This window comes from Gekko japonicus, unplaced genomic scaffold (genome assembly GCF_001447785.1).
Source record: "Gekko japonicus isolate JY-2015 unplaced genomic scaffold, Gekko_japonicus_V1.1 scaffold621, whole genome shotgun sequence".
Taxonomy (NCBI): Eukaryota; Metazoa; Chordata; class Lepidosauria; order Squamata; family Gekkonidae; genus Gekko; species Gekko japonicus.
Window position 1 is genome coordinate 502,160 of NW_015173692.1, and position 23,470 is coordinate 525,629.

The following is a 23,470-nucleotide window of genomic DNA, read 5'->3' on the forward strand; positions in this document are numbered from 1 at the left end:
GACCCATGGAAGATTATTCCCAAGTTTGTGGGTCCTGTACAGAAGACCAGCTTCTCCTATCTCTTCCAACAGTATACTTCCACTGAGGAAATGGGTAGATTTCATCCACTTGTCCCTTCTCACTCCAGCCCACTGACCCATGTGGCTGTTCCTCTGCATGGATCCTGCAACATCAGAAATGAACATGGGAAAACTCTGTAAACCTTCCATGAACAATTGAGTTGATACAGACCAATATTATGGGGGAAGCCAATAAGCTATAACTTGCATCTGTTTACTGGACTGCTTTCTCAGGGAACAGCATCACCAGTAAAACCTTAATTATAATTCCATAGATATTTTTCTGTGCTTTTTAATTTGAATGATGATGGATAAATTTTCATTTGTCTCCTGAAGCAAAAGCATCTTCTTAACCTGGCCATACTATGTAGTTTGATGGGGTTTCCATTTCAGGGATGTTCTTGTCAAAGGCAGCAGTTTAATAAAGCATGCTGACTTGGCATTATATAATAGTATAAAAATTATATAATTATCCTACAACTCGCTCTAACATTCTCTTGTCATCTAAGTATGAGGTATATCAACATCTACACCAATGCAGTGTGACAAAAGCCAAGGTAATGTTTTTTGGGGGTTTTTGTTGTTTTTTTTAAGCCAAGGTAATGTTAAGGTGAAATTGTGAGTTGCTTCTGACCTAGAAATGTGCTCATGAGTTTCTCTTGCTGATATGCAATGTTAATGTATTTATCTAAACAATGTATCCCAGCTGTGCATCTGAACATTCATCAAATGATATTGGAAAGACATACATTTCACATGAGTATGTAATAAGTAAATTTATAACTGATCTGCTCTTTTCAATGTATGCTTTCTTTACACTTTTTATATAAAGGTTCCAGTCCATTGGCTCAAGTATGTTCTGCCCTGGCAGATGTACCATTGTCAGCAACTGTTGGATCAGAAAGACCTCTCGTTCAAGCTGAATTGAGCCAAGCACTCAAAACAGATACTAGTATATGTTCTCCAGGATCTTACAGTTTGAGAGAGAACTCAGTTGTAAGTAGCAATGTGAATTCTGATGACATTTTGGACAATTGTGCAGAGTATACTTCTGCAGAGCATAACAACATGAATGGCCAGAATGGAATTGCTTTTGTAAACATTGACTCTTATGAGCCTGATAGCAGTGATGGCGAGGAAGAGAGTGGACAACCTAATTTATCCTTGGCAAAACAAGAAGCAGGAATATTTCAAGAGACGCTGGAAAGTGTGCTTTCTGAGTTGGAGAAAGAAGTGGATTCCTTCAATGATCTACAGTCACATTTGTCCAAATTCACTCATAATGCTTCTAGCAATAGCTTTGAAGATCTAAGACCAGTGCCTTTTAAGAGACATTCTAGCACAGAATCAGATACTACACATCAAACTAAGACACTTCTGAAAACACCCAGTGAAGATGACTTGCTAATAAAAAATAACTTTAGCACCATTTGTGACCTGGAACAGCAAAAAAACGTGGCTGATGCTACAATTAGGACACCAGTAGGGATTTGTAATGACTTGAGTACTAATCATGGGAAAGTGGACCAAGGGAATGCATCTGAATTGGTAGTAAGACCTAAAGTTAGAAAGCAAAATGCTGTAAACCACCTGGAGAAGAAACAGTCTCTTACAAATGATGAGGATGAGAAACGCAGTGCTAGGAGGTGGAGTGAGAATGCAGATGTCCAGCAACGCAGTACAGAACGTGTTTTGAAACAAAGCAAAGAAAAAATCAATTCTAGTATGTTTTTTGACCCAAGAGATTATGAAGGTGCTCAAAAGAAAACGAAAAGTGAACTAAGGAAGCAAAATATAACTCTCCAAGACAACATAATTAAAGTAGATGATAATGCTTTCTGGGATGACTTTGAAGACTGTGGCAAGACTCTATCTAGCGCCAACAAAGATGAAGACAGGTAAGAATTTTGTATACTCTGAAGTTTAACTCTTCTATAAGTCTGAATAAGTGCTTAGATTAATACATAGGTATCAGATTGTTAAAAAACAATGTAAAACGGTATTGGTCTCCCCACTGCATTATCCAATGCCTGATAGAATTGTCCTGTTGTAGAAGGGAAGACCAAGCAAGCCTTCCATGTAATATTTGCCAAATCCATTGATGGGGGAACTTTATTTTTATTTATTTTTTATTTATTTTTCAAAGTTATATTCCGCTCTCCCTGTGAACGGACTCAGGACAGCTCACAACAACAGTTGGGCCATTCAACCACACAATGCAATAATAAATAATCAGTTAAAACATTAAAACAAGCATTTTAAAACAAATGGCATCAACACTGGTGCCCCTGGACTTGATACACTTTTATAGTTTTGACACAGGCTTGGTATTTTTATTATTTTATTTACAAAACTTTTATCCTGCCTTTCTGCTCTTAAAAAGGGCCAACGAGGCTGCTAACAATTTAAAACATACATGATAAAACCACATTTTAAAACCATTAAAATCAACCCCCCCAAACATACATCATTAAAACAATTAAAACAGTTACAATATGTGCAAAACATTAAAAAAGCAATTAAAACATATGTTAGGGATCATTGAGGGAATGCCAAATGAAGCAAAAAAGTCTTCATCTGCTAGTGGAATGTGCTAACAGAAGCAGACAGAGAAATCTCTCCGGGGAGAGCATTCCAGAGTTTTTCTGCCATGACCAAGAAGGCCCTCTCCTGGGTTGCCACCTGCCTAATCTCAGAAGGCAGGGGCACCTGAAGCAGGTCTCCCAAAGATAACCATAGTGATCAAGTAGGTTCATAAGGGAGTAGGCAGTCCTTCAGGTATGTTGGTCCCAAACTGTATAGGGCTTTGAAGGTCAAGACCAGCACCTTGAATTGTATCCTGTAACAAACTGGAAGCCAGTGTAGGTGGCTGCTGGAGTCCCTACAACCCACTCCAGTCAGCATCTCGGCTGCAGCATTCTGCACTAATTGAAGTTTCTTAACACTTCTCAAGAGTAGCCCCATGTAGAACGCATTCCAGCAATCTAATCTAGATGTAACCAGAGAATGAACCACAATTACCTGATTTTTTCTTTCAGGGAATGGCGGCAGCTGGCTAACAAAGCTGGTAAAGGCACAGCTGCCACCTGCTTATCCAGCAGTAGACCTGGGTCCAAGAGCACCCCGAGACTATGGACCTGTTTCTGGAAGGGGAGTGCAACCCTATCCAAAACAGGTGACATCTTACCTCCCCGCTGAGATTATCTCTGTCTGTTTTTAATACATTTTGGAACTATATTTCTGTTGATTAAAAAACACTTCATTTGGATCTCTAGCAAGATGTCATTCTTTAGTACCTTACTTGCATTATATGATGTTTACTGGGGTTCCCCTTATTAGACGGGCTAGCTTACCATTAAACATCATCTGCTAACAAAACCAAACAGCACTGAAACAATGTTTTTTCGGTTTGTCTTTTCTGTGGTATATTTTGCTACCTTAAATACTGTCTGAATATCACAGAAGCACTTGAGAATCTTGTAAGACATTATCTCCATATGACAAGAAGAACTGAGTCACACAGTTATAACAACACAGACATATTTAGAAAGGAAACCTAAAGCAGAGTGGTCGTAAAACTTTTTCTCTGGTGACCTGTTTCAAATACACAAGATATAATTTAGATGTAATGTATATATATCTGACTTTTTAAAATTAGCTTTACTAACAGTGTACTGTTAGTACACTTACTGGAAACACAGAGACTACTTGATTTAGGCTTGAAGTGAAATCTCTAGATGGATGTAAAGGAAAAATTGGGATTGTGCTATAGTAATGTGTATCTTCTGAGTGAAATTTCATGGGGGAGAAGAAAATTTCAACTTCTGACCTCTCTCCCACAGCACTTCATCCACTCACCAAGTGCATTTATTTTGCATCTGGTATCAAGAGGGGGCTGGCTTTGGGTAGTGGGGAGAAGGCAGTCATTGCAGCAAGGTGGATTGTTTCCACCTGTTGCCCCCACTGCCTCTTTCCAACTGAATACCTATCTTTATGTGTTAGACATGGTCTGAGTAGACTGAATTTTAAGAAGCAGCCATTATGGATACGTCGCTTTAAAACTTTGCCTTTGTTTGGAGATGAAACTGTACATACTTTAGACTTTCTGATACAGAAAACACCACAGTTTGAGAGATATGCAGATGCTGACTAGTGTGCCAGCATCAGTTCTAATATCTTTAGTTGGGTCCTTTAAACTAGTTTAGAAATGGCTATTAAACAATTTGTGGTATCATGGAAAACTGTAGGATACCCAGTGCAGTTTTCTTAGTTCTTGTATAGTGTGTCCCACAACTACATAATCTTTAAGATACAGAAAGTATTACAGTGGAGAACTGACAACCTAGTTTGAATGTAGAGCCACTGAGCAATGCCCATCCTTCCAGTGCTCTCAGATGGAATCTTCTGCATCTACACATCTCTCCATTAAAAGAATTGGTGTGTTTGCCGTGTTAAATTGTCAATGCAATACAAAGTTAACTTGTTAAAGCAGTCAAAAGAAGAAATAAAAGTATCCATAAGGGTCCTCTGATATGGCACTGTTCCCACTTGGTTCTTAATAATTCCCTCTGCTCTAATGGGATATGTGCTGAAGAGTGTAATTAGGAAGAGGACTTGGAGTTTATGTTGAAACTTTGCAGTGATGCCTTACTTCAAAATGGCTACACAATTGAGGAAAAAAAGAAGGAGTAATAGTATTATGCAGAAGAGCATCATTTTGAAGACAGCCAAAAACCTTAATCTATTTAGACGTGATTACATTTTAAAAAGTGTGCCTAGACTCTTCTAAAGCAAGAGATTCGAGTGACCAGTGGTGCCATCCTAAGCAGGTCTCTACACAGACTCGTACAGAGATCTGTTCAGTTGGGCTTAGTGCCAGGAGAGTATTCTTAGGATTGCACTGCAAACCACCTAATTATTTCTGAAGATAAAAATTATATTCAGAAACTGCTAGATTAGTATCCAGTTACACGTACGCACACACCAACTTATATGTATTTGTTCTGTAAAGCTGACTCCCTGCTTGTTCATTCATTTTGAGGTTTTGTTGAACAACTGTAATGTTGTGAGCATGTGCTCTTTCACAAGTGGGAATAAAGAACAGATGGAAGTATTTCATCATATTTATCTTCTGTGTTGTTGGAGCAATTGCAAATACATCACAGTGCCAGAAAACCTGCTGGAATGCAGCATGTCTCTCCTGTTTAAACTCTTTTGAACAAAGCAGCCATGAACATATGGTGGAAGGGAAGTTGTGCACATTGTCTATCCCTTAACATAGTCAGGAAGTAGCAGCTTAATATCTTAAGATAGGCTGGGGGGGGGCTTGGATGCTTCTAGAATCAATTACATTACAGCTGCTTTGTGTGTAACATTTTCTGACCAAACCAAATATTTTAAAGGAGAAGACATAAATCCAAATATGAATGGCCATGCAAGTGTCTGTGGTGGTCTGCTGGCAAGCTGCTTCAGCTGTTAGAAGTAAAATAAATGTTTTACGGCAATTCAAATGAGATCAAGTATTAATTTTCTGTGTCAAAAATAAGTAATGGATAGGTAAGTAGCTCTTAATTTGATTTTAAACATTCCTATTAACAGGGGTCTTGTTGTAGAAAAAGAGCTGCCGGAGCTCATTAGCATAACTCATTAGCATAACTTATTTGCATATGCCACGCCCCCTGACATCACCGGAAGTGACAGAAGGCCACACCCCCTGACATCACCGGAAGTGTGTCAGAAGGCCCGGCTACTTACCCTCCTGCTTCATCCTCATTCCCAAACGGAATGAGGATCGAAGCAGAGGGCGGGGTAAAGAAGGGGGCGGGGCTTCACCACGTGACCACCCCGCCCCCTAGAGGTTCTCTTCCGGAGCTCCGTACCTGAGAGCTCCCCCCCGACTAGAGCCCTGCCTATTAAAACTTTTTAAAGCAGATTGTTGGTATTTTTCCTTTAAGAGAGGTGCATATCAGTAGACTGCTTTCATTTGTAAACTACAAAGGGTTGGATCTTACCAGGATTTTTCCTAACGCAAAAGAGAAAGAAGTCACTTTTGACTTCCATAAAGGCTATGTGAGGGATCATGGGACCTTGTGGAAAAGAGCCACCCAGGATGGAGGCTACAGAGAGGCGGGGAATTGGCCATTACCACTTCTTCTCCCTCCTGTGCCAGTGGAAAAGCTGGCCAGATGCAACTCCTACTAAGGCAGTGCTTCACAGACAGCTATTTTGCCAGAATTCTGTTATGTGTGACGTGAGTATGGTAGTGTAAGTGTTGTATATCGTACTTAAAATGAATTTTGCTTTTGACTGAATCATGCTCAAAACGTTCAACTTGACATCTTAAATACAAATCACTTGACATCTTAAATACAAATGGATTGTTTCGAATTGCAGTTCAGAATGCAGTGATGGTGAATGGTCTGCATCTCTGCCAACCTATTTTGCTGTGACCGTGAAAGATCAGTCTTCCAGTGATGAGAGCTGGGAGACACTTCCAGGAAAAGAGGAGCAGGAGCCTGAGGTGCAGAGTGACAGCAGTGGTGTGGAAGAGGAACATAATGAGTTTGGTTTCCAAGCAGGGTATGTCTTCCTGTTTCAGACACTGAACAGTGCTAGTCAGCAAATATTTAATAGTACAGGACTATGTACTCTATTCTGTGATGGCGTTCATTTTATCTAGTCCTAAAACCATGCCTCTTGCCACAAAAACTGTTCAGTGTTTTAGATGTTAAAAACTGTATAACTTAAGCTCTGACCTGGATAGCCCAGGAAAGGCCAGTCTCATCAGATCTTGGAAGCTAAGCAGGGTCGACTCTGGCAAGTACTTGAATGGGAGACCTCCTTGGAATACCTGAAGTCAGGAGGTGGGGGGGGAAGCCTGTATTCAGCCACCTTTCTAAATATCCTCCGGGCCCCCAGTAGAGGTCATTCACCAGAGGTCGCCATGACTTCTGGTTGCACACACACTCACGCACACATACACTTATTAAAAAATACCACCACCACCCCAAAAATGTATCATTTAAATAACATGGCAGTTTTCTCCTCTTCTGTCATAATTCTTAATCTTTTCTTCCAATGCAAAATTGTATGCCGTGCAACTGGCCATCTTTTTATGTTTACATGTTTAATAGGTATGAATCTGGAATGATTACTGCCTGGATTTAAGTTGCCACAGGACTTTTGGTTACTTCCTAACTTCTTTGATAATCCTTCCTTATCAATTTGTGTGTAACTTCAGGCAATGCTTTTGAGTCAGATATTTCTAGGACCTAGCCTATCTTGATTCTTAAGATGTCAAACTAGTAAGACCGCTAATACCAGGTGTTACCTCAGGACTGGCATGCTGGTCAATTAACCATTGTTCGATGAGTACTTATGTAACCACAGCCAACTATTCCATGTAGAGATGTAACATTTCCAGAAATTTTGAAGCCTTAGGAAAAACCTGTATTCCATTTTCCCCCTAGGAAAAAAACCCAGAAATTTTGGGAGGAATTAAATGTATACAATACCTATTAAATCTAAACATTCTTTGGCCCCGGTCACACGGGCCGGATATCGCGGGGGGGAGGCATGGCTGTTTGCCCTGGAGCGAACAACTGCGCTGTAGCGGGATCAAACGTCCCGCCAACTTCCCGTGGTTGGGGGTAGGTACCGATCATACTTCACTCCTGCGGCGCTGCAAAGAAGCGGATCGGCGGGGTTTTGTTTTTCGTTTAACCCAAGTATTCGCATGCTCCCTTGTGTGCTTGTGCGCATCTGTGGAGACTTAGAAAAAAAAATCCTTGTCGTGAGGAGACATGGGCTGGCGCCGGATGTCACCGGAAACGTGATCAGATGCCCACCCTTGCCCCGCGGTTTCCGGAAACTAGTACCTCCGAGGTACTAGTTTTTTACTCAGCTTTTTCGGCGTTTAGCCACGTGTTCACCACGGGAACTCTTCAGTTCCCAGATGTTGCCATGTGATCGCGCCAGGAAACTCCGCCTATCTTCCGTCTCTGTAGCGTGGCTTATGCTCCGTGTGAACAGGGCCTTAATTGCTTTGGAATGCATCAGGTAACTAAGCCTATAAAATTAAGCCTTTTGGCATATTTATGAAGTCTAAATTCCTTTTCTTCAAGCAAAAAGAGAGAGCTGAAAGCTGCTGTACCCTGTACTATCTTAGCACATGAGTTTTTACCATCTGAGAGGAAGGAAAAAATAACGAGTTGAAAACAGAAAACAGAAATGTAGTAAACTGAAGGAAATATGATTTGTACAACATTCTCATACAATACAATAAGACTAACAGGTTAAACGTTATAATATTGATAACATCAAATAGAATTATCACACTCGTCACAGCATACTAATTGTGGACAAAATTAGTCTCAATTAAACAATAAACATATCCACGGATCATGTATGTCTACAGTATACCCAGGAATTTATCTAATTTCATAGAGTCTTGCATAAAATAATTTCATGCTACAAAGTTTCGATGAATAAAACCAGATCTTTAAAAGTATTTTGGGCCCACCAAAACAGAAAATACTGCATTAGGTTTGTTTCAGTGCTTCCATTGGCAAAATGGGGGGAGTCCTTGAGGGAGGATTCCCTCTTAAAATTTCCAAGTTTTTTAAAGGGGCCCTCATGTCTCTAATTCTGTGAAGCCAAGAATACAACTATGTTGATAGCAGTTTTCATAACTGCATGCCTCTCCAAAGAGTCAAGGTTTTTTATTGTTGCTAACAGTTTGCTTTACCTCTGATTTTATTTTAACTTTTTTGTCTGTATGCTGACCATGGTATTCCAGGCTAAAACCAAAGCGATACACTGTTTAGTGAATTGTAAAGTAACCTCATCTTATACTATAACATAATTACAATTTTTAAAAGTAAATTGCATGGTTTGACAATAGCAGCTAACCTCTTTATGTAATTAGCATCAGTATCAGACCTGTTCATTATCAAAGTATGCTTTGTTGATTCGAAATAAAAATGGTTTAAAAAGATTTAACCATTTAACCTGTATTTGATTGGTCACTTGACAGATTATGTATGACTGGTAAGATGCCTAAGCCTAATCATTCCAGTGGTATCTTCATTTGCAGTGATCTGCCAGTTTGTTTAGTATTCTGCCTTTAGTTTACTCTAAGGAGAGCCAGTTTGGTGTAGTGGTTAAGAGCATGGACTCTAATCTGGGAGAACCGGGTTTGAGTCCTCACTCCTCCACACGCAACTGCTGTTGTGAACTTGGGTCAGTCACAAGTTCTCTCAGAGCTGATCTCTCAAGAGCAGTCCTCGAAAGAGTTTTCTCATTCCCACCTACCTCACAGGGTGTCTGTTGTAGGGGGGAAGGGAAAGGAGATTGTAAGCCACTCTGAGACTCCTTCAGGCACTGAAGGACGGGGTATAAATCCAATCTCTTATTTTTCATTGGCATTGTCAGCAATTATTTGCTGATCTCCAAGTCTGTGTCCAGTACAGCAGTCATGGGGGATAAAGGAACCAATTCAACAGTCCTTTCCACAGTTTTCCCATATATGAGCATATGAAATAGTAATTCTCACCAACTCCAGTGCACTGTGATGTTCTCTCTCTTATATCACAAAAAGCTGCAACATTCCCTTCCGCTGGCCTGGTTCATTTTAGTAATCATGCTGAGTGTTTCTCAGTTTTGTTAAATCTCTGGGTTTTACTACAATGAAATGAAGACTCATAATGACTCATAATGACTCAGACTCTTTGGACAAGTTGTTTATGGTTGGCAAGATGCAAACACAGCTTTGGTTTACTTTGGCTTAGTTTTTTTCAGGTGCTGACTTGACACTACCGTCTCACCAAGGCAGCCATTTAATGTGCTAAGCCTATTGAATGTCAGTGGCAGCTTTTGGGACAGTCTAGCTTTTGTCACAGTAAATCAACAAATAGAGGCTGCACCTGTTCTGTGCCTTGTTATTAGATAAGGATTACATATTCTCAAGAGCTCAGTGAAAGAGATGCTGCTGTCAAAGTGCTTATGCCTCCTAATAATATAGCATTCTGCATCTTGTTTTCTTTGTCCATATGGGTGTCCATGTCAGAAATGTAAAGGCATGAAATAAGCAACTCATTTTCCCTTAAGGGCTTAACTAGATAAGATGTGATAATAAATTCTTAGGATTTTTAAATAGAGATAGGTACAGCATCCTAATTCAGACTGTAGTTAAGGGGAGAGGGGTTGGTTTTATTAACTGAAATGATGGGTGCCATGATACTTTTCTTCCAGGTTCACTAACAGTATGTGAGGGGGTAAAACCACGCAGGCTATGAAGGAATTAAATGCTCCCCCCAGCAAAATAAGTCGGCCCTGCAACTGCTATTTCATTGTTAAAATGGACTGTTAGAATTTTTATTGAATTTATTTCCAGCAGTAAACCAGCACATCATGGATAAACTGGTGCATTCCCTGCTGGTGCAGGTATGAACATTCAGACATGCATTCTTGTTCATCTGCATTCTCAAGTGATAACTCTCAACAAGGTGATAGCTGAATTCATAGTTCAGCCCTTAATTCTGTCTGAGCATCAATTAGCTGTGATTGAAAATACTGCTGAGGGTGCATCCAGGCTAAATTTTCTGCTCAGACGTCTGTCAGTGGAATGGAATGTTCCTGCCTCACCCCTCCCACTGCAGGCCACTGATCTCCTCAAAATGCTGCTCCTGGTGGACAGGGGACCCTCAAGAACACTGTGAGAGCCAAACGAGGGGTCAGCAGCAGGGGAGGGAAATTTTGTGGAAATTACCTCACCTCTAAGGATTAGTGGAAATCTTAGTGTGGATCCAATCCTGTATTCGAGCAGGACATCCACTGTGCTAAATGAGGAGTAAAATTAAGACTGTTTTCAGTTCTGTAGTAATTCCTTAAACTCATTCGGTTTTAAGAGATAGAAGATAGGCGATGATAGAAATACAGCAGGTTTTCTGAAATACACAGATTTCACATTAAAAGCAAGACAGCTGAGGAAGCACAAGTTATAATAATATAGGCACATACTCATTGAATGACAATGATGTTATGACAGTGAAAATTTTCTTTGTGTCCTGTGTAGATTTGTTTGTGCATTTTCCATATGGCAAATAAAAATCTCAGTTCAGAAGACCAACAATATTAAATTGTAAGGAAAACAAAAACTGTAATGGAAAACTGTAAATGCTGGAGAGTTCATCTTATTTCCCCACTGTTAGAGTGCTGGTTTGCAGTTTTTTAATAGCAGTAGGGTCAGTTAATGTTGAGAACAATGTCACTAATTACGTAATGTAAGAGAAAACAAGAAAAGCAAGGGAATTCTAGAAGGTATGCTTGCTATATTAAATATCAAAGGGGGGGGGGATCTGCTATTTAAGATGCTTAAACTGTGCCGCTACTGCTGCAAGGCATCTTCAGTGGAGTCCTCCATATCTGAGGTGGTTTTTTGTTTGCTTTAAATTAGCTTTTGTTACACAACATAGAAAACCACTTGAGTATATTAAACATTTCTTTGAGCTTTTTCTTTCTGGCAGGTATTAAGTCTGTTGTATTAAAGATGGCTGAAAGCACATAATGTTTTTTCACTGATAAATTGGTCATATTTGCTTAAGATTAGTGCTAGTTTATGCTTGTACACAAATGATTGTACAGTATTTGAGTTCATTAATAGGGTTTGTCATGACCTTGGCCTTCATATTGTCAATTGCTTTTTATTATCAGAGAAGAGGGAATTGCCTGTCACAAATAGTGAGATATCGTACGATTCATTTGAATAAATTGTTTTTTTTCTAAATTGGAAAAAATGTAGTTAATACCATTAATGTTGTCTACCTACACTATGAAGCAATTGAAAGGGTAATTGTTTTACTTGCTTCCTAAAACCTTTTTTATATTGCATGACTACATTACAGTAAATCATGCTCTTACAGAATGACTTGGATTAGTGAACATAAGAGACGCCAATGTTGGATCAGGCCAAAGGCCCATCCAGTCCAACACTCTGTGTCACACAGTGGCCAAAAATACCAGGTGCCATCAGGAGGTCCACCAGTGGGGCCAGGACATTAGAAGCCCTCCCACTATTGACCCCCCCAAGCACCAAGAAGACAGAGCATCACTTGTCCCAGAGTCCCTATCTATACCTTGTGGCTAATAGCCACTGATGGACCTCTGTTCCATATGCTTATTTAATTCCCTTTTGAAGCCGTCCATACTTGTAGCCGCCACCACTTCCTGTGGCAGTGAATTCCATGTGTGTGGTTTGTATGTGCTTGAATTCATGGCACTGAGAGGTTTTAAGTAGCAGCTACCTTAAATTATTCTGTTGTCTTATCTTCACACAAAAATACTATAAGTTCTTGTAAATAGTTTGCTATAGCTGGCCTTTATACAAAGACGACAGGCTGTTCACTAAGCAACCATAAATTAGAGGCTCATGCAATTTTCTTAAAGTAGAAAGTCTAAATAAAATAGAGTTTGGCAACCTTGAATTAGGCTATGGCAAACACTGACAGCTTGAATGGTTATACTTCTTGTAAGGGTTGACCAGTGGGCCATATAAGCCCTGCAGAAGGCAAGAAAGATGTTGGGAGGGGGAGGCACTTGTAGTCCAGAATCTGGAATAGACCCATTTAAAACAAAAGCTGAAAATCTTGAAGGATTAAATAGCAGCAGTAGAATAGAAAGTATAAATAAGAGAGATGTCATATCTAAAATAAAGTAGACTCCAAACGTGACTTCGGTGGCTTGGGAGCTCATTCTTAAGCATATGAAAGGCACTTTGTGCTATATTCTCCCTACACACATACACTTGTTGAATAATGGTGGCGGGACATAACCCGTCCCCAATCAGTATTGGGGGGGGGGGGGATCTTTGAAAAAATACTGTTCTCCAAGATGTGGAAGCAGTAGAAAAGAGCAAGAGTCCAGCAGCACCTTAAATACTAACAAGATTTGTGGCAGGGTATGAGCTTTTGTGAGTCACTGCTCAATTCTTCAGCTACAGCTAGAATGTCATTTTCTTTGGGCTTGTCTTATAGCAAGGGTATAATTCCGGAAGATGTGGAAGATTAGGGAGGGAGGATTTAGATTGTGTTGCAATGCCAGTAAGTTGTTGAGACAAGTTTTAAAGTCCCATCTTCATTACTTCCACTTTGCCATCCATCTTTTGACAGCTGTAGGCACAAGGGAGCACATATTACCCCCAGTGTGCCAAGAACTTCATTGGCTACCCATTTGTTTGTGGTTTCAATTCAAGATGCTGGTTTTAAGCTCAAAATGGTTTGGGGCCAGAACACCTGAGGGAGCATCTACTCCAATGCATACAGTCTTGAGATCTGATAATAAGGCCTTGCTCCAAAGAGGATGGCAGGTTGATGCTAGAGTGGCATCTATTGTGAGCAGACCTTTTAGGTATTGCCTCTATTCTGTAGAGGTTGTTGCCTTTGAATGCCTGGTAACTACATCATTTCTGTCTTTTGGGAGGTGGATGGGGGGATGGGTAAAGATTTTCTTCTTCCAGGTTATTAATTATGGCTTTATGAAAACTGAAGAATTTCTGTGCTGTTTTTATGAATTGTTGATATTGATGTTTTTACTGCAACTTTACATTTTAATAAACTACTTTGAATATTTTTAATATCAAGTTGCCTGGAAATTTAGTAAGCAGGTCAATAGCTTTATAAAGGGGCTTGACAAATGAATAGGGTGGTACTTTGCATTACTGTTCTAGGGATTGGTCCAGGTCACTGAAATAGTTGATGTCAGTGTTAGATCTCAGTAATTCAGATACACATTCTTGATTTCTAAAATGTCTTGCTTTGTATAAATGTATTGTAGCTGTTATTTCAATTATTGTTGAATGCTTCTTCAGATTGCGCTATCTGTGGAAAATGGTTGCTAGGTTTTTTCCAGTTAACACTTGGATGTAATATGGGCACTCAGCACAAATGAAGATCCTTTTCTGTACAATTGCTTACATGTAGTTTTACTTTCATTTTGTATAGCTTTTCTAATTTTTGTATAAAGGGAACCGACCTCTTTGGAGGATGGCGAGATTCCTTGGTTGCAGTATCATGAAGAAATTGAAAGCAGCAGTGATGAGGAAAATGACCAAGTCAGCCACTTTGTACATCCTGGCTTTTTCATGTTGGATGGCAACAACAATCTAGAGGATGATTCCAGTATGAGTGAAGACTTAGATGTGGAGTGGAGGTATTGGCATTCTCTTTACTATAGAAATAAATTTAAAAATAAACCTTAGCAACTGGTGGGTCCTGGAGCCAAATTGCATTTACTTATGTGTGCTGCTTGCTTTCTAGTTGGTCACACAGTAGGTAGAGATCAGGGGTCATTTCGTAGAAAAAGAGCTAGGGGAACTCATTAGCATAACTCATTAGCATATGCCACACCCCCTGACATCAGGGGCCCGGCGGTGGACCTGCAAGGCCAGCGGGAGTGCGAGGAAGCCCCGCCAAGGCCCTCCCTGGCCCCAGGCAGGCAGGGGTGGGGAGAGGCGGGGAGGAAGCAACTTACCCTCCCTCTTCTCCTGCCTCCTCCTGGCTGAATGAGGGCTGGAAGCGGGGCGGCCGGAATCAGGGGGCGGGGCTTCGTCATGTGCCCCACCCCCCTACACCTCACCCGGGGGAACTGTGTTCCCCCGCGTTCCCCCCCGAAATGACCTCTGGTGGAGATGTTTCTTCCACCTCTGCACTACATAAAATGGATCAGGGGATGTGCTAGTGAAGAGATATCTTGAGCAAGGTGAGGGAGGAAAAAAATGAGAGGCTGGCCTTCTCAACTTGCCATGCTTGCAGTAATTGGCGGTTCATGGGGGAGGTGAGGGGAGAAAAGAGGAACATTTGGTCTGCCACTCCCTAGTTGCTGACTAGGGTAAAAATTCCTAAATGTTACAGCTTTTGATTTTAGATATAGCCAGTTCCTTAGCCAGTTTGTGGTGTTCTTTCTTTCTGCCTGATTTCACAGTTCCAATTATATGGATATGCATTAGCACCACTGTTGAAAGATTTAATAAAAGCTATTCATAGTCGGTCCTGGAGAGTAGCGCACACACATTTATGCTCACCAAAGGGAATACATTTGCCCCAGCAAAAGGCAGTGTGGACTTTAAAAAGAAACTGTGGTTATTAACATAACATATTGATAACATGACCATACTGGCCCAATTTTATATTTCAGGTTGCATCAGTAGTATATGCTGCTTAGAGGTGTGAAAGCTGAGTGAAACTGCCAAGATATACAGTACTTAGCAAGGGAAAATGGAACTTTTTTCCCTAATGTGTTTCTCCTCCCTCCCTTCCAGGCTACTTGATGAATTTGGTGATGGTCTCGGTGTTGCTCAAGCCATTTCTTATGTGGATCCCCAGTTCCTGACATATATGGCCCTTGAAGAACGCTTGGCACAAGCCATGGAGGTAATGTTATTTTTAGCTTGTCTTGATATAAGACAAACTGAGGGAAAATATGATTTAAATAATTTATACTAGGTCACCATTTATCCCATCATGAAGTCAGCATTTTAATGTTTGTCATGCTATATACAAAAATTTGCATAGGCCTACACAGGCAGGCAATTAGCTTGTTAAGCCCAGCCTAATACTTTGCATTAATTGCAATCCTGTGGACAATATTACAACAATAACCATGGTAAGAAAAGTTAGTATGATGTTCCAAAAGTGGCTTTTCGTTTTACCCCAAGAAACTTGGCCACACTTTCTAGTTGTGACCTTGTTCATTCATGCACCCTTTTGCTGCCTTCCTTTCCCTGTTGCTCCCCATCAGCATTAATAATAATGCATGCAAGAATGTTACCAACTGGCAGCACCTCTTCATCAGAGCCACCCATATTGGTTAGAAAGACCAAGTAGAAGGCTACTCATACCTATAGCCACAAGGTCCAGGACTTTACTCGGATTCCAATCCCTGGATAATTCAATCACAGCTAACCTCATGTGCAACTCAGCACTGTCTTGCCAGAGAAATAGTCAGAGCCACACAGAGAAGGGAAGCCTGCTATTCTAGTCATGACTGTCAGCTTACTCCTATAGCTCCATGGTTGGGAGGATGTCTGATGATAGGATCTATAGGGTGAAAGGCTATCTCCCAGGTAAAGCATCCAAGCCCATGTGATTAGTACTTATAAAGGATGCTGAGAACTTCACAAAAGTGCAGCTATTAAAAGTTTGCTGTAGTTGAGGATTTCCTTGAAGATTAGTTTGCAATTCAAAGCAAATGGTAGTACAAGCCATTTTGTCTCTGCTCTGTGGCCAGCCTTTGTCATGGCTAGTGCTCAGGTAGCTGCTGATTACTTAGGATTGATTACTGTACTGTGGGTTATTGTGGGATGTCTCTCTTAAAAACAGCTAAGATAGGTTATATGTGCTGTTTCTGTATCTGTGCAGAAACAGCACATATAACATTCTTCCATCTCCTCCTTTTCCCTTGCTTTACATAGCCAGGTATTTTTCCTTTCTTTTTATGTTCTTTATTTCTTCACAGCTAGTGAAGCATTGGTCAGTTTCATTTTCAGTCTGCTGTGATATATTATTGCTTTGGATGGGAACCCAGGTGTAAGGGGAGGAACTTGAAATGAAATAGACCACAGTTTTCTTAGCTATGGAGATGTGCATCTTGAAAAGTGTTTGAACAGCAACATCAAAAAAAGACTCGTAGCCATGAAGTTCTCTTCCCTAATTAAGAGACAACCTTGTTTTATAATACCCCCCCACACACATTTGAGCAGAAAATTCTTCAGAAACCTTCTTTCTGTGGTAGTTTGGGAAAACTGATGCACAGGGCATGGGAGAAAAGACAGCTATTACAAGAAACTGTATGCACAATACATTTGTAGCAGAATTCCAGGTATTTTAAAATGTTTTTAAAAATACATTTTCCTGAAAGTTGAGGGATACTAATTGCAATTTGCAAATAAATTGCTGTCCGAACCAACAGATGGTTGAAATATATTTTTTTTATTTAAAGCATTTCTGTGCTAACCTCTTACTCCATACAGGAGATCCCCAGTATAGATGTCCTTGTATTACTAACTCTGTTTTGAGATTATTGTGCACAATGTTTGTATTAGCATTTTGGTATATAGAACAAATGTTTTGTAGGAAGTAGGGGAGAGACACATGTACCAGGAAGAAAGTGTACTGCAGCTTCAAATTCCGGGAGAAGTGTGGGCTTGGGTACCAACTGGAACATGTGAAAATGGCCTCAGGCAATGTCTGTCTATAAGCCTGTTGTAAGTCCAGATGACATTGAGATGTTGGAACCTCACTGTTGTAGCTGCTCCAATCACAAGGCAAGATGTGGCATGTTGTGGTGGTGAATGTATAGTCCTCTTATGTAAGGGTCCCATATCATGAAGACATCTGAGGCAACTCCACAGGATAGACTTGCACAATGTGTTATTTCCAGGGCTTTGTGTCCTTGAAAGTTGCTTGATAGAGTAAAAGGAATGGTTTACTCCATATCTTGATATTTGGTACTGCTGCATCTGTTGCATAGTTGTCTGCCATGGTTTTGAGAGGAGGAACGTGGCAACTACATTGGTTGCTGTTGCTTATAAAGCCTTGTTTGTGGGAGGAATTCCTGCCTAGGTGCATGCTGGAGCATTGCCTGCTGAGAGGCAAGAGAAGCATAGAGATATGAATGAACAGTGGTGGTAGCAGCTGCAACAGGTGATTTCTGTGAACAGATGCTTATTTTGAATTGGCAAGTGCATGCTTGTGTGCAGTCACCACTTCCATCTGCATGTCCCAGTCCCTACTCTACCACTGATAGTGTCCTTGATTCTTACATTTGGAGCATCACCTGTTGAGCACAAATAGTCATTGATCCATGCAGTATAGGGTGTTGCTATTGTTATGATTGGGAAATGCAGGCTGCCTTGATTGACACCCTGAAAGGCCACTGGCCCAAGTGAAAACATTCTAGCCTGGGAACCAAGCAGCTAAGTCTCTGGGTTTCAGCCTGAGAGGAACTGATTCCCCTTTATAGAGACAGATAGGGGAGTGATAACCATTTTCTCATCTGCCAGAAAGTGGCAAGATAGATCACTTTTTGGATATCCTGCTCTAGGGCCATAAACATCAGGAACATGGATAAAGGGAATGGTGAGGAGGAGGAAGAGGAGATTGGATTTATACCCCGCCCTTCACTACCCAAGGGAGTCTCAGAGCGGCTTACAAACTCCTTTCCCTTCCCCTCCCCACAGCAGACACCCTGTGAGGTAGGTGGGTCTGAGAGAGCTCTTTACAGAAACTGCTCTTTTTCAAGAACAGCTATGCCAGAACTATGGATTGCCCAAGGTCTTCCAGCAGCTGCAAGTGGAGGAGTGGGGACTCAAACCCGGTTCTCCCAGATTAGAGTCCGTGCATTTAACCACTACATCAAACTGGTGAGAATGTGCCGCGTCAACTCCAATTTCAGGATAGGTCAGAAGGTGCCTTCCCAGCTGGTAGGGCAAGAGCTACAAGGCTCAATGCACTGTATGAAAGCTTGCAAAGGTTACAAGCCAATAACTGGCAAATGGGGGGAAATTGAGTGAAGTCTGCCTTAACCAGTCTCTTTCAAAGTTTCAGCTTGGCATGTGTTCATTCCTTGGAAACGAAGTACTTAAACTACATGGTTTTATTACTTCGGATTAGTTTCTGTAACACCTCTGCTAGTGTTCTGATACTAGCTTCCTGTACTTCTACAAAAATAGAGATGTATATTAGTATATATATTTTTTTCCTTCTAAAGATCTCAGACTGTCCAAAAGGTTCTCACCTGGCTGCCTGGCCACTGCGCAGGCTAAATAACCTGACTGACTAGAGGATTAGCAGACAAGGAAAGAGGGGAGTGTGTAGCAGCTGGTGTTCACATGCAGATGGGTGTAGTCAGTGCTTCAAACTGCTGTCAGCCAGGGAGGGCAATTAAGTTTGAGTGGTGGCCTGTTCTACCCAGTGTGATAGGAGAGAAGGGGACAAGCAAGTGCAGACTCCCCCATACACACACACACAGATCCCCCACAGCCTCTGGCTACTCAAGGGCAAGAAGAAACGGGAGGGGTAGTCACTATTAATTCTGCTTCATGTGCTCTGGCTCTGATTGTGCAAAGAATAATGGGCCATGCATGTTTGACCAGCAATAACAGTAGGTAAAATGGAGGATGACGTTTACCAAAGGTTACAGTCTTCCCTGTTGCCTTAATCAGGATATGTTTTTGTTTGTTTTTTTAGAAAATTTCTATACCACTTCTCTGAGCAGTCTGCCAAAGGCAGCTTACAAAATAAAATTTAATAAAAAAAAATTATAAACATTATCAAAGCCCAACATTCAAAACACAGCAAAACATAAAACAACATAAAACATGAAGTAGCTTACAATGGGTCTTAAACATTTCTCAGGGTAAGAACAGACTATAAAAATTATGTTTGTTCTTTTAAAAGCCCCTTAATTAAAAGCCTGAGTAAACAGAAATGTGTTGGTCTGGCACCTAAAAGAAAGTAGTTTAGGTGCCAGGTGGGGCTCAAGGGGAGGGGCTTTCCACATGTTGTACATAGGAGCTTTCTTGAGTTTACAGATTTAGTGCTGTGTGTGCACAGAGAGCACATTCTAAGTATGCACTTCTTGAGTTTATACCTGTTAAGTAAGGAAGATTTCTTTAGCCAGCCCTCCAGTTCTCTTCATTGTATGAGAGAAGTAGAAATGACCCTGTGGCCATGATGGGAATGGTGAGTGCTTTGCCCATCTTGGCATGCTTAGGATGGAGAATGTTTAGTTGTCATGCTTTTAATCATGATTGATGCCTCCCAGTGGATTCTCCCCCACCCCAAATGCTTTTACTTATTTGTGCTGGTTTCACTGCCCTCTCAGCTCTAGTAGGAACAGTGACGTTGAGAGTCCTGTGGAGCATTTGCCTGTAAGGTGTCTAAAATTACATGAGGTTGTTAATCTGCCACTAACTCTGTTACTGTTCTCTCCGGCGGTTATGTTAAAATGACTGATAGTGCAAGAACTTATGACTGCTCTTGAAGAAATAATGGCAGGGTTAATATTTCTGTCCTTACGCTAAAAATCTGTCAAGTAATTGACATGCATAAGAGAAACAGATTCCAGTTACAAAGTCCCCATCACTACCATAATATTCAAAATTGCTGTCTCTCATAGTAAAGGGGCTGGCCCTGTGCCAATCATGAAAGTAGCAAAACCAAGTCCACTCACAGGCAGGGTAGAGCTTTCTCTCTCTCTCTCTCTCTCTCTCTCTCTCTCTCTCTCTCTCTCTCTCTCATTAAACATTAAACTGTTTTGCAAACCTTGTTTTATAGAAGGAACAACTACAAATATGTCAAAACTAACTTGCTTTAATATAAATTGGAATAACTTGTCTTTGTTTTATATGTGAACAAAAGTATGTCACTATACATATATTTATGCCACAGAATGACAAATTCATAAACACTGTCCATACTTGTTTTTCTTATATAAATTATTTTGGATTGAAACCATTTTCATTGATTAGCAATAATCATAGTTTTAGTGAAAATTGAATACAGTTCATTTATATTCCCACTCAGTTTCCTATTTGGCTTTTGTAATGTTAAGGCTGATAGAAAAATTGAAAATTTTAATTGGTTGGATATTTTGCATGTACAGAAATATTATTCCTTTGCATATTTAAGGAACTAATTGTTCAGTGCTAAAATTGAAACCATACTATTGATTGCTGTGTTGTGTGGTAGTTTGTTTTAATGGCATCAGAAGTGAAATTCTTTTTCATTTGCTGAAGACAATAATGTAAGAGAAGCTCAAATGCTTCAGCCAGAATTAGAAAAATATTATCAAACAAAAGGTTTACTAACAAAATAATTTTTTAAGCCAGCCTTGCTTTAGTCCTAGCACAATATTTAAGGTGTTCAAAACAGGTGACTTCCATCCAATTCAGTTAGATTTCAAACAAGTCATTTGGCCTTTTGCCAAGGATTCTTGTATGTTTACTTTTTCACATCAAAGCGATGCTATATTTCATGCCATGTTTCATATTTCTTATAGGGAGAGAACTGTTGTTGGTAAGTCTAACAATCTCTTTAGAAGATCATTGAGTTTCCTGAACTTTGTGCTGTGAAAGGACTCCTTTGAACACTGAAGTGCCTGAAACTGTTTGTCAGCATTATATGAAGTCTTTGAAAATACTGAAACATGAAGATTTAAATAGGTTGTGCTCAAGGAAAAAATGCCCTTGTCAATAGTCTAGCACTTACTTTGTTCCTTTGTCAACATATCTGATTGCTTCTCTTTTGAAAAGTGATTGCTTTTCAAAGTACTGCATTTAAAGAAAATAAATACTACCTTGGCTGCTTTCTTTCTGAGAAGGAGAAATCATACAGGCATTTAACAAACTAAAGTAACTGTATCAAAATAGGCATTAATACAGGAGAGAAACAGCACAAATCCCACCTATAAATTGTTATTTAATAAGGCAAGTTCTTTCTGTGAACCTCTTGTTAAAAAAAGAAAAGACCAAAGTGTGTGAAATAGATTCATTGCCAATTATGCTTCTAGGTGAAATCTCTGCAGATTATCCATCCTATAAAGAGAACTGGGATAACAACCTGATAACTTCAGTTTATATGCAACATTGAATCAGAGTGTAGTGATAGGACCTCTGATTATGAGGGGCCTCTAAATTTCACAAAGGTACTAAATACTATTAAATTGCCATGGGGAGGGATGCCATTTATGGGGCATCTTAAACTTGACACAGGTTATCATTGTGCACTAGGTTTGAAATTAAGCTATATTGGTTCACATGGACTTTTTTCTTTTGAAAAAACAGCTTTTCAAATGTTTTGAGTCACAGTGATTACAGAACTGAAATTTCACGTAAGAGAGTCTTGGCTATTTTAGTATGGAGTACAGTTCTTTTAAAGAAAGCTGTACTCCCATTCACTAATCTGGATTTTTTCAAATTCAGGTAACAAGCATGTTCATGGAAATGACTTATCAGCGTCTACAGGTACCTGCAATTTCTGATTTATCTACAGAAAGAGAATGTCGGCAATGTATTTAATATGTGAGGGTTTCAGAATATTGTTTGTGTTGTCTCAGTGCCTCATTGCTTTCATGCAAAAGTCAGTGACTTTTACAAGCCCATTTCCAAGCTTTGCATGTTAGATATGTAGCGATGAGTATTCCAGTTTTTCCTAGAGATAATGTCTGACGTTGATGCTTTAACATAAATGGAAATTGTCATTTCAGTGACATTGGTGTGACAATTCTTTTAGTGCACATAAGTTATTTGAGTTCTGTATCATAGTCCTTTGACCTCCTTATATGTTCTTACCTCACGAATACTATTGCTTTTTAACGTATATTCTACCCTCATCGACAGAACTTTCTTCTAAGTTAAATGTGGAGGTTTGTGTCAGGTGCATTTAATTCCTTTAGCTCTAAGACAGTTGAAAGAAAATTGAAATGATTATTAAAAATGTGAATTTCTCACAGGGTGAACCTACAGACTGGAAAGAAAACAGAGCTGGTACCAGAACAGTGGCCCCCATAGCAAATTCAGTCCCCCACTTTAACATTTAGCTCATCCTGTTTTATTTCTGCTGCACTGACTCATAGGAGGTAGGGCAGACTGCATTGTCATAGAATCATAGAGTTGGAAGGGGCCATACAGACCATCTAGTCCAACCCACTGCCCAACCCACTAGGCTAAAGCATCTCTGACAATTATTCGTCCAGCCTCTTCTTGAAAGCTGTAAGTGAAGGGGAACTAACCACCTCCCTAGGCAGCTGATTCCACCTTTGAACCACTCTGACTGTGAAAAACTTCTTCCTAATATCCAGCCGATACCTTTCTGCATGTAATTTAAACCCGTTGCTTCAGGTCCTATTCTCTGCTTCCAACTGGAACAGCTCCTTGCCCTCCTCCAAATGACAGCTTTTCAAATATTTAAAGAGAGCAATCATGTCCCCCCTCAATCTCAATCAAATTGTAAATAGGTTAAATTGAGCTAGATATTATAGGTAAAGGTAAAGATTTCCCTTGCTCAAAAGCTAGTCGAATCCGACTCGAGGGGACAGTGCTCATCTTCGTTTCCAAGCCGAAGAGCCAGCGCTGTCCAAAGACATTTCCGTTGTCATGTGGCCGGCATGACTAAACGCCGAGGCACACGGAACGCTGTTACCTTCCCACTGAAGCAGTATCTATTTATCTACTTGCAATTTCTTGCTTTCGAACTGTTAGGTTGACAGGAGCTGGGGCCAGACATGGGAGCTCACACCGTCACGTGGCACTAGGGTCTCGAACTGCCGAGCTACAGACCTTCGAGTCTGCAGCTTCAGATATTATAGAGGGAGGGACCTATTGTGACCCCACCGGTTGGGTAACACTATGCAGTTC

At 40.3% G+C, this 23,470-nt stretch overlaps 1 protein-coding gene across 1 annotated transcript in view; it reads left to right on the plus strand.

Moving 5' to 3' along the window:
* Window positions 1-23,470, plus strand: part of PJA2 (praja ring finger 2, E3 ubiquitin protein ligase) — a 43,575-nt gene that overhangs the window by 6,186 nt on the left and 13,919 nt on the right. Inside the window, exons 3-6 of the mRNA XM_015423163.1 lie at window positions 893-1,958; window positions 6,454-6,639; window positions 14,080-14,265; window positions 15,374-15,485. Of these exons, the coding sequence (XP_015278649.1) occupies window positions 893-1,958; window positions 6,454-6,639; window positions 14,080-14,265; window positions 15,374-15,485 (1,550 nt within the window). The remainder of the gene's footprint in view (window positions 1-892; window positions 1,959-6,453; window positions 6,640-14,079; window positions 14,266-15,373; window positions 15,486-23,470) is intronic.